This window comes from Pristiophorus japonicus, chromosome 6 (assembly GCF_044704955.1).
Source record: "Pristiophorus japonicus isolate sPriJap1 chromosome 6, sPriJap1.hap1, whole genome shotgun sequence".
Taxonomy (NCBI): domain Eukaryota; kingdom Metazoa; phylum Chordata; class Chondrichthyes; family Pristiophoridae; genus Pristiophorus; species Pristiophorus japonicus.
Window position 1 is genome coordinate 55,709,906 of NC_091982.1, and position 12,352 is coordinate 55,722,257.

At 45.8% G+C, this 12,352-nt stretch overlaps 1 protein-coding gene across 1 annotated transcript in view; it reads right to left on the minus strand.

Moving 5' to 3' along the window:
- Positions 1-321: 321 nt before the first annotated feature.
- The window catches only part of LOC139265669 (lysozyme g-like), a 30,063-nt gene continuing 18,032 nt past the window's right edge, over positions 322-12,352 (minus strand). The window contains exons 4-5 of the mRNA XM_070882878.1: positions 5,597-5,735; positions 322-657 (exon numbers count right to left, since the gene is read on the minus strand). Of these exons, the coding sequence (XP_070738979.1) occupies positions 521-657; positions 5,597-5,735 (276 nt within the window). The 3' untranslated portion in view covers positions 322-520. The remainder of the gene's footprint in view (positions 658-5,596; positions 5,736-12,352) is intronic.

Genomic DNA, 12,352 nt, shown 5'->3' on the forward strand with positions numbered 1-12,352 from the left:
TGGCGCAAACAAGCAGAAACTCTACCCGTGTGTTCAGTTTCTTATGCTTGTTTTGTTTTCAGAAACGTTCAAGCTGTCAAACACATAAGAAACATAAGAAATAGGAGCAGGAGTGGGTCACTTGGCCCCTCGAGCCTGCTCTGCCATTCAATAAGATCATGGCTGATCTGATCTTGGCCTCAACTCCACTTCCCTGCCCGCTCCCCATAACCCTTTACTCCCTTATCGTTCAAAGATCTGTCCATCTCCGCCTTAAATATATTCAATGACCCAGCCTCCACAGCTCTCTGGGGTAGAGAATTCCACAGGTTCAAGACAGCATTTTGATTCATGTGTGGCATTTTATTGTTGACATAATCTTTTGCGTTGCAGATTCAATTGATTTTATTCACCAATATTCTACAGGGAGGAGGAAAAAAGCTTTTACAGAATTCTGACATTTCACAGGCAAGCAATGCTTCAAAAATTATTGTCAGAAACAGAACATGCTGGTCAGCATCAATGAAAGGAGAATCAACGTTCAATAATATCCATTTCTCTTCAGCCATTGGGCCCTTGCAACCACATCATTAGCATAATCATTGCCAGTTGTGCCTATGTCCATTCCATCATAGGTTTTGACATTACCTGGCCCACCATTGTATGCTGAAATTCCACCTGTAATAAAGAGATCATACATTGCATTTACTACAACAACAACTTCCATTTATATTGCGCCTTTAATGTAGTAAAACGTCTCAAGATGCTTCACAGGAGCGATTATCAAACAATCTTTCACACCGAGCCACATAAGGAGACATTAGGACAGGCGACCAAAAGCTTGGTCAAAGAGGTAGGTTCTAAGCAGCGCTTTAAAGGAGGAGAGGGAGAGGTCGAGAGTCGGAGAGGTTTAGGGGAGGGAGTTACAGAGCTTAGGGCCTTGGCAGATGAAGGCATGGCCACCAATGATGCAGCGATTAAAATTTAAACCTTATACAGACTCCCTGATCCAAAAGCGAACTACTGCGAATGCTGGAAATCTGAAATAAAATCAGAACATGCTGGAAATCTCAGCAGGTCAGGCAGCCTTTGTGGAGAGAGAAACAGAGTTAACGTTTCAGGTTGATGACCCTTCGTTAGAACTGGAAACAGTTAGAGATGTAACAGGTTTTTAAGCAAATGTGGGGCAGGGAAAGTGGGGAGGGGAAGAATGAACAAAAGGGAAGGTCTGTGATAGGGTGAAGGGCAGGAGAGATTAAATGACAAAAAGGATGATGGTGCAAGGCAAAAGGAGATGGTAATGGAACAAGTTAAGAAACAATAGATAAGTCTAGATAGGGTGGAAATGGAAATGGCAGAATCATGAACTGCTGCTGTGGGAAAGAGAGAAAGAGAGAATCCCTGAGCTAGGCCTAAGCCAAATTGAATGTCATTCAATATCTTATAACATCTTATAACAAGAACATGATACAATGGAAAACATCATTCTGCCTGAAGGTAAAGGTGTACTTTATATAGCTTGTCTGCTTATGGACACAAAGTATAATGCTGTAAATAGACAATTTCCGGAGTCAGTTAGAGATTAGTAGCAGACGCTCTGTCTCTTTCGAAGCATAGTTGTAAAAATTGATTAGTTGGCATTTTCTGCAAAGTGACTGATTTGTACTCCAAACTCTCTATGGATATGTACACGGCAACTATGACACAATTCAGACACTCTATGTTGCATATATCTGTGATACACTTAAGAAGAAAAAAAAGTATGAAGAAGCTAAGACTGTCATTTAGAACAGAACAGAAAATACCGAGGCCAGAATATCTGCAGCCTCTTCATGGATCTATGTCTGAACACATCCAGTGTTATTTATTAAATGGACATTTAGGCCTTAAAGGGACACCTAATCAAGGACACCTTTTAGCCAGTGGCTCAGTGGGCAGCACCCTCGCCTCTGAGTCAGAAGGTTCTGGGTTCAGGTCCCACTCCAGGAACTTGAGCACAAAAATTCCAGGCGACAGTCCCAGTGCAGTGCTGAGGGAGTGCCGCACCGTCGGAGGTGCGATCTTTCAGATGTGATATTAAACCGAGGCCCCGTCTGCTCTCTCAGGTGGATGTAAAAAATCCCACGGCACTATTTCGAAGAAGATCAGGGGAGTTCTCCCTGATGTCCTGGCCAATATTTATCCCTCAATCAATATCATAAAAACAGATGATCTGGTTATTATCACATTGCTGTTTGTGGGAGCTTGTTGCAGTGTGGCTGCAGCGTTTCCTACATTACAACAGTGACTACACTCCGAAAGTACTTCATTGGCTGTAAAGTGCACAGTGGACATCTGGTGATTGTGAAAGGCGCTATATAGAAGCTTTTTTAGTAGAATGGCGCTGTGCATGGCACTTTGCGCCTATCCATGCAAAATAACATGTTTTGAGTCACTGTGGGCAGTTCCATGGGAGACTTCCATAACAATGTGTGTGTGTGCGTATGTTTATATAATATGTGAATGTAATTTGCAAATATCCCATAGGATATCACGATGCGAGATGATCAACTATTTTGCACTAAGTGTGTTATTGCCATATAACACAGAATATATAATAGTCCCGAAACATTAACTCTGCTTCCTCTCCACAGATGCTGCCTGACCTGCTGAGATTTCCAGCATTTTCTGTTTTTATTCCAGATTCCAGCATTCACAGTATTTTGCTTTTGTATATATAATAGTCCGACTGATTTAAGATTGACTGAATAAATCAGATTGTTTTATTTACGTTGCATTTTGGGGGTTGAATTCCATGACTTCATTTTTCAATGAAGACTCTAAATCTTGTATACGTAAAGGGCCTTGATTTTTCTTTACATATATAATATATATATAGATATAAAATCTTCTGTTTCCGCACACTTGCTGTCAGCTTTTTGTTGCCTCATAAGTTGCTATGTCCTCATTTGCAATGGAGAGCTTCTGTAAGCAGTTGACAGGCTGTGATTACACCCTCCCCTATTGGAGCACTGTCGCTGGACAGAGTGCAACATTATAACATGATTGAATATTTTGTATCGGTCTTCACGGTAGAAGACACCAAAAACGTCCCAATAGTGAATAATCAAGGGGCTCTAGGGAGGGAGGAACTTAATACAATCACTATCACTAATGAAGTAGTACTCGGTAAAATAATGAGACTAAAGGCAGACAAGTCCTCTGGACCTGATGGCTTACATCCTCTTAAGAGATAGTGGATGCATTGATTGTAATCTACCAAAATTCCCTGGATTCTGGGGCAGTTCCAGCGGATTGGAAAAGTGCAAATGTAACACCCTTATTTAAGAAAGCAGGCAGACAAAAAACAAGAAATTATAGACCAGTTAGCCTAACATCTGTTGTTGGGAAAATGATGGAGTCCATTATTAAGGAAGCACTAGCAAGACATTTGGAAAAGTATAATTCAATCAAGAGAAATCATGTTTGACAAATTTGCTGGAATTCTTTGAGGAAGTAACGAGTAGGATGGATAAGGGGGAACCAGTGGATGTGGTGTATTTGGATTTCCAGAAGGCATTTGATATGGTGCCACATAAAATATTACTGCACAAGATAAAAGTTCACGGGGTTGGGGGTAATATATTTGCATGGATCGAGAATTGGCCAACTAACAGAAAACAGAGAATCGGGATAAAGGGTAATTTTCCGGTTGGCAAACAGTAACTAGTGGGGTGCCGCAGGGATCGGTGCTGGGGCTTCAATTATTTACAATCTATATTAATGACTTGAATGAAGGGACCGAGTGTAAGGGATAAGGGGTAAGCCATTTAGGACCGAGATGAGGAGAAACTTCTTCACCCAGAGAGTGGTGAACCTGTGGAATTCTCTACCACAGAAAGTTGTTGAGGCCAATTCACTAAATATATTCAAAAGGGAGTTAGATGAAGTCCTTACTACTAAGGGGATCAAGGGGTATGGCGAGAAAGCAGGAAGGGGGTACTGAAGTTGCATGTTCAGCCATGAACTCATTGAATGGTGGTGCAGGCTAGAAGGGCCGAATGGCCTACTCCTGCACCTATTTTCTATGTTTCTAGTTTCTATGTAATGTAGCCAAGTTTGCTGATGATACAAAGATGGGTGGGAAAGCAAATTGTGAGGAGGACACAAAAAATCTGCAAAGAGACATAGACAGGCTAAGTGAGTGGGCAAAAATTTGGCAGATGGAGTATAATGAGGAAAAGTGTGAAGTTATCCACTTTGGCAGAAAAAATAGAAAAGCAAATTATAATTTAAATGGAGTAAAATTGCAAAGTACTGCAGTCCAGAGGGACCTGAGGGTCCTTGTGCAAGAAAAACAAAAAGTTAGTATGCAGGTACAGCAAGTAATCAGGAAGACAAATGGAATGTTGGCCTTTATTGCAAGGGGGATGGAGTATAAAAGCAGAGAAGTCCTGCTACAAGTGTAGAGGGTATTGCTGAGGCCACACCTGGAGTACTGCGTACAGTTTTGGTCTCCATATTTAAAGAAGGCTATACTTGCATTGGAGGCTGTTCAGAGAAGGTTCACTCGGTTGATTCCGGAGATGAGGGAGCTGACTTATGAAGATAGGTTGAGTAGGTTGGGCCTATACTCACTGGAGTTCAGAAGAATGAGAGGTGATCTTATTGAAACATATGAGATAATGAGGGGGCTCGACAAGGTGGCTGCAGAGAGGATATTTCCATTCATAGGGGAAACTAAAACTAGGGGACATAGTCTCAGAATAAGGGGCTGCCCATTTAAAACTGAGATGAGGAGAAATTTCTTCTCTCAGAGGGTGGTAAATCTGTGGAATTCTCTGCCCCAGAGAGTTGTGGAGGCTGGGTCATTGAATATATTTCAGGCGGAGATAGACAGATGTTTGAACGATAAGAGAGTGAAGGGTTATGGGGAGCGAGCAGGGAAGTGGAGCTGAGTCCATGATCAGATCAGCCATGATCTTATTGAATGGCGGAGCAGGCTCCAGAGGCCAGGTGGCCTACTCCTGCTCCTATTTCTTATGTTCTTATGTTCTTAAGCTCTGAACAGAGGGGTCGAACTTGCCCATGTTTAGCGACACCCGTTAGTGCCTCTGGGAGTGCATAAACGGGGCGCAAAACAGTTTTCGCCTGGGGGTGGAGGAAGCATTACCGGCTTCCACAAAATTGCGTGGGAGTTAGCGAAGGCTCTGCCACGGTAACGCCAATCCGTTTCCGCCCCGCGGTGGATGTTGGCCAGCGCCCCGCGAGCGGTGCCAGCACCAGCCTCGTGGGTCACAAACTGGGCTGTGCTCCGCTCGCAGAGTTGATGTTTAAAGGGCAGGTCGGTGGCGCCCCGCGCCGCCATCTTACCTGTTTGGCCGACTCCCCGGTTGGCCCCTTCCCTGGCGTGGTCCGGGGCCGCCATTGTGCAGCCTGGCTCTCCGTTTTTGGGTGCTGGGCTGCGACCTCGGAACCACACTGCCCCAGCGGCCCAGTGGAGACCATCAGAGGCCCGGCAGAGTGAGTAGCGACCCTCCCCTTTAACCAAGGGGAGGGGCGTTGAACAACGTTAAGTTCGAATTACATAGAATATACAGATGTTTAAGCGGCATTGAAAAAACAAAGGGCCACAAACCTTTGAGTTGCTGTTCTTTGGTCCAAGTTCGAAAATTCTTTTGAATTTGTTTAATGAAGTCCGTCAGTATCTTAGTCGCCTGTGTAAGATGTTCCTCACTGTCCCAAGTTCCAACAGGTGTATGACTGTTTTTGTCAACCTGAAATGAACACTACATCACTTGCCACGTATTGGGATCCGTTTCTCAAAACAAGAGTATTGAATTGAAACATGAACAGAGCGATGGTTTTAATGTTGGGTTTAGTGGGGTAATGTTGTCGATGAAGAACCTTTGGTTACTTACTAGCTTTTGCCAGCATGTCTACTTGGGCAGCACTGCTGGCAGGAGCCAGCTACACCTAACTCACAAGGTGGACGCAGCTTCACTGAACTCCTTTGTTTCTGGCTGCGGCAGAGACCACCTCTTACAGAAGGTAGGTGCTGCAGGGAATTTAATGGCCAGAGTGATCTCCTGGGCCTAGCTCGATCGCCTAGATGGGTCCGAGAGGAAATTCCAAGATTGTTTTTCCCCAAATTGGTGTGGATTTTTAATCTGTTTTTTTGCCTCTCCCAGGAGATCACAGGGTTTCGGGTGGGGCGGAGTGTATATGTTGTGATACACAAGGTATCACAATTGTGTGGGACAGGCTCGATAGACCCGATGGTCTTTACCTGTCCATCATTGTTCGTATGTCACTAAACCCAAATTTGATATAGCACCCCCTCCGAGCCCGGCGCCATCTAGTGCAGAGGAGAGCAGCACTAGTGTGAGAGCACCACCACACCACCCACGCACCCCCCCACCCCCCAAACCCCCTGGCCGGCCCTTCATCGTCATTGGTTCAGAATGCGGAGAATTCCCTACCTCACCCCACTGCGGGAGACCCACCGTCTCCAGGAGAAGGCCCACCGCGACCTTCTCGGGCCAACTCCAAATGGGCAGCAAGTGTGCCCTTGCCAGCTTTGCCCACATCCCATCAACAAATTAAAACAAAATTAAAGCAACTGTAGGTTTCACTAGCAATATAATTTCTCAACAGAAACTAGACTGATCTGTGCCAAGTCAAATACTTCTCTTGCTTTTTGATTTTAGCTTGCTAGCGAGGCGTTTAAAATGTTAACAGGATTTGATAGGGCAGATCATAGAATCACAGAACGGTTACAACACGGAAGGAGGCCATTCGGCCTGTCGAGCCCGTTCTGGCTCTCTGCAAGAGCGCCTCAGCTAGTCCCACTCCCCCGCCCTTTCCCCGCAGTCCTGAAAATGTATTTCTTCTAATGTACGGAGAATCTGCTGGTGGAATCTAGAACAAGCTTAAAATTAGAGCTAAGCCATCCAAAAGAAATGGAAGCACATTTTCCATCCCATGGGTAGTAGGAATTTGGAAATCTTTTTCCAATTCTCCCACCCTCAAAAGGACGTGGAAGCTGGGGACAATGGGTGCTTTCAAGACTGAGGTTAATAGATTTTTGTTAGTTATGGGATATAGAGCAAAGGCTGGTAGATTTGAGGTGCAGCTCAGCCATGATCTAATTGAATGGCGGATTAATGTTCCCAACAAGCAAGCTGTTGCTGCAGTACTGATCTTCCGCCAATAGGTGTCAATGTTGCACTATGTGTACGGATTTCTGAAATAGGAGACAACATTACTGCACCATCTCGGATCTAATATTCCACTTCGATTTCTGGCTGCCCCCACTCCGCCCATCGCCCCCTGCCACCCCAGCACCGCCCCATTGCTGTTGGGGATAAAGCGGAGGCAGAACAGAAACAACAGACTCGTCAGGGCCAGTTGCCAGAAGTAGAGATCGCCACCAGCTCCAAATGCGGTTCATGCACTAAAATACTCCAGTCATTCACTGTTCCCACTCTCACTTAAAAAGAAAGAAAGACTTGCATTTATATAGTGCATTTCACGACCACTGAACGTGTCAAAGTGCTTTACAGCTTTTTGAAGTGTAGTCACTGTTGGAATGTGGGAAAAGTGGCAGCCAAATAGCGCACAGCAAGCTCCCACAAACTGCAAGGTGATAATGATCAGTTCATCTCGGTTTTTTTGTTATGTTGATTGAGGGATAAATATTGGCCCCGGGACACCGGGGATAACTCCCCTGTTCTTCTTCAAAATAGTGCCATGGAATATTTTTTGCGTCCAGCTGAGAGAGCAGATGGGCCTTGGTTTAACGTCTCATCTGAAAGACGGCACCTCCTACAGTGCAGCACTCCCTCAGTACTGCACTGGGAGTGTCAGCCTAGATTTATGTGCTCAGTGTTCTTAGGAGTTTAAACAACAGCAGTGCAGCAAATGTTGCAGTTTGCAGAATGAGCAGCTTAGAACACGGTTCTTTGTTGTGTGGACGCAGTAGAACAGAGGACTGAAACGGAGCTCAGACTGCAGGGAACCCTAGCGTCCGCTATCCGGAAGGCGGTGACTGCAACCTTGGAACTATCTACCTGGGTCCGACTGCATGCAATGCCTGCGGCTATCTAGGGAGATAGTACCATGAGCTGCCCCATCTCTTGTGCCCTCACCGAGGTGGGCAGTCTGTTGTGAGCATCACCCTGTCTGTAATAACACAAGAGTCTTGTTATTATCAACTCGCGTTGGGTGTGTATCCGATCTCTTTTATTCCCATTTCGGATAAGTACAAGATCCGACTTGTTGTATTGCCTGCATGACATCCGACAGTGGCGCCCTCTGGTGTCTGGTGACCCCAAGCATAAATATATTACACTGCCCATGGCTTTTATTGACCATGGTCGAACCGACAGGAGTGCGCCACTTCTCTGAGCAGTGCTGCATCCAGACTGTCACCATAAGTCCCGGTAAGGCATCCACCCCAGTACATGAGCTCTGACACGGAGCCTCAACAATTGACATCTGAACAGCGAGGCTTCATTTGTCGACTTCCCTGGGGCTTCGGGTCGTCATTTGTCGTGCAAACGTAACTCCGTCCGAGCAAGTCACGACCCTCAGGAATAGAAAAGGGTATTGCTAAATCAGTGTGCATGTGCTGTGCCTCCAACCCTACAACGCTGCGAGATCTTTGCGCTCCTCCAATTCTAGCCTCTTGTGTATCCAGCACCTCCGCCGCCCCACCATTAGCAGCTGTGCTTTCAGCTGCCTTGGCCCTAAGCTCTGTGGTACTATTATCCCTGGTGTCCTGTCCAATATTTATCCCTCAACCAACAGCACAAAAAAACAAATTATCTGGGTCATTATCACATTGCTGTTTGTGGGAGCTTGCTGTGTGGAAATTGGCTGCCGCGTTTCCCATATTACAACAGTGACTACACTCCAAAAGTACTTCATTGTTTGTACAGCACTTTGAGACGTCCAGTGGTCATGAAAGGCGCTATATAAATGCTAGTCTTTCTTTCTCTGGAATTCCCTCTTCACCGCTCCAACCCTCTCTGCCCTCCTTAAAACCTACCACTTGACCAAACTTTTGGTCACCTGTTCTAATACCTGCTTATGCGGCTCGGTGCCAAATTCTGATAACACTTCTGTGAAGCGCCTTGGGATGTTTCTATGTTAAAGGCGCTATATAAATGCAAGTTGTTGTTGTTACCAGTCAGGGAGCTTCCAGGATTCCTGCAGATTGCTATATTCAAGATATGCTCCATGGAAATGGGAATCTGGTTGGATGGCACCCAAGAGATTTCAACCTTGCCAGTTGATACCATGGCAACAGTTGGGCAGAGGTGTGTTACATAGAGGATGACGTCATCTCAAGGGTGAGCAGTATTTTGGATCCTGTAACAACAATTCCACTGCCTGCCTCACTGTGACATTGTGTTACAGTACAGCTCAGGGAAGGTATGAAAAGATGGCAGTGGTCATCGAGCCTGCTGACCTGAAATAATTACTGATAATCCAGTGCCAGACCCTCAAGCACTGATGACACACAGTGTGTAACCGTACTTCCATATTATTCAGGTGGGGAGGGAGTTCAAAAATCCACCATCTACAAGGCACAAGTCAGGAGTGTGATGGAATACTCTCCACTTGCCAGGATGAGTGCAGCTCCAACAACACTCAAGAAGCTCAACACCATCCTGGACAAAGCAGTCCCCTTGATTGTCACCCCATCCACCACCTTCAACCTTCACTCCCTCCACCACCGGCACACCGTGGCTGCAGTGTGTACCATCTACAAGATGCACTGCATCAACTCTCCAAGGCTTCTTCGGCAGCACCTCCCAAACCCACGACCTCTATCACCTAGAAGGACAAGGGCAGCAAGCGTATGGAAGCAGCATCACCTCTCCAAGTCACACACCACCCTGACTTGTAAATATATCGGCCGTTCCTTCATCGTCGCTGGGTCAAAATCCTGGAACTCCCTCCCTAACAGCACTGTGGGAGTACTTCACTTCACGGGACTGCCACGGTTCAAGAAGATGGCTCACCACCACATTCTCAAGGGCAATTAGGGATGGGCAATAAATGCCGGCCTTGCCAGCGACGCCCATACCTGTGAATGAATCACTAAACTAAAAGGTGCCAAGAAAAACAGCAACACCCAACCAACCCCGTCAGTGGTAAGTTGTGTCTTTTGCCTTTGTGAATTGTGCCAAGAGGATTAATTTCTGGAGCAGGTGGATGCATTATCGGGCCACTTCTGGAGCAGGTGGATGCATTATCGGGCCACACGCTGCTCCTTTGCAGCTGCAAGGACCATCAGCAGGTCGGGACCTTCAAAGGAGCATTCCACTTCAAGGTGCAGCGCGAGCCGGTTCAAGAGAGCGACGGCTGTGAAGAGGGTGACTGGATTGGACGTCACCAAGATCCAGGTCGCTGATTGGAGCATGGGCAGGTACTGCAGGAGCGTCAAGAGACTGTAGAGGGACGTGATCGGGACCCAGGAGAAGGGGTGAGTTTGGGGCCCAGAAGAGGAGAGGTCCCAGGGGCAGCACGGGCCAGCCCCCACTGCGATATGTGTGTGCACTAGATCCGTGCAGCAGCGCAGGTCTCCAGTCGTCTTGATTAATTCTTGCCACTGGACCAAGACCGAGCTCTGTCAAGCCCGTGTGGTGGCTGGTGTGCAACGGCCACCACACGTTAAAAAAATCCAAGCACAGGCATCTTCCACCCTTCAACATGTAGTTCGGGACCTGGAATATTAGGTCCTTCATTGAAACACCTGTAAAGTTTTTGACGTGGAAGCAAGTCATCCTCAATTCGAGGGACTGCCTATGATGATGAGTGCAATTATATGCACCATGGAACATAATGCCATGGGCTTCTGCTCCTAGTCTTTGCCAGCAATTCTCACCCCCCACCTCCCGCCCCCCTACATTCCCCACAACGTGGAATTAAACTTCATCTCTTGTGTTCTAGAAATAGTTTCCTTCCTATTAGTTGAATCAAAGCAATGTGATCAAATCGAGTGTTTTGTCAAAGTGCATTCTTGTTCTGTCGTTTTGATATTTTTCAGTTTAAAAGCAATTTGCGAGTTGTGCTTTTCATTATGCTGGTGTATCTGGTACTCGGCAAATGCCAGCTAGAAAGGACAAGTTGGAACCAATGTGTTAATTGACGCTAGTATTTTCAAATAACCTCAATTGCAGAAACGCCCTGTACTGCGGGCTGATGTCTATTATTACAGCAGTTAGGTCTGGGCACTCAATGATCTGCTAGCTCCTCCAAAATTTACAGTTTGCGAAGAGCAAGAAGGCAGCCAGCTAGTTACACAAAATCACATGGAACATACAGCACAGAAAGAGGCCATTCGGCACAAACAGTCTATGTCGGCATTTCTGCTCTCATCCTTCCTCATCTAACTCTATCAGCATTATCCTCTATTCACTTCTCCCTCATATGCTTAGCGAGCTTCCCCTTAACTGCATCGTTGCTAGTCGCCTCAACTACTCGTGGTAGTGAGTTAAACATTCTAACTGCTCTCTGAGTAAATATGTTTCTCCTGAATATTCCTTATTGGATTTATTTTTATAAGAACATAAGAAATAGGAGCAGGAATAGGCTATTTGGCCCCTCGAACCTGCTCCGCCATTCAATAAGATCATGGCTGATCTGATCATGGACTCAGCTCCATTTCCCCGCCCACTCTCCATAACCCTTTACTCCCTTATCGCTCAGAAATCTGTCTATCTCCGCCTTAAATATTTTCAATGACCCAGCCTCCACAGCTCTCTGGGGCAGTGAATTCCATAGATTTACAACCCTCTGAGAGAAGAAATTCCTCCTCATCTCAGTTTTAAATGGGCGGCCCCTTATTCTAAGACTATGTCCCCTAGTTTTAGTTTCCCCTATGGGAACCAGAACTGTGAACAGTGTTCCAAATGTAGTCTAACCAAGGTTCTATACAAGTTTAGCTGAACTTCCCTATTTTTCAATTCTATCCCTTTAGAAATAAACCCTAGCGCTTGGTTTGCTTTTGCTATAGCCTTGTTAACCAGTGTCGCTACTTTTAGTGATTTGTGTATTTGTACTCTGAGATCTGCTCGTCTACCCCATTTAAATTCTGATTTCCCCAAGTAATAAGTGATCTCTTTATTTTTCTTACCAAAATGTAATATTTGACATTTATCTACGTTGAAATTCATTTGCCAATTATATGCCCATTCTGAAAGTTTATTTATTTCTTCCTTCACACAGATGGAACCCTTTCCTCTGTGCATCTCGGAACTCCAGCCGCTTGAGTTCCCCACAGGCAAGGGGCACTTTCTATATCTTCTCTTTGGGGGACTGAGAGGCACGACATACGTCTCGTACCTATCCACCACATTGACATCTAATCTACACCGCCCCC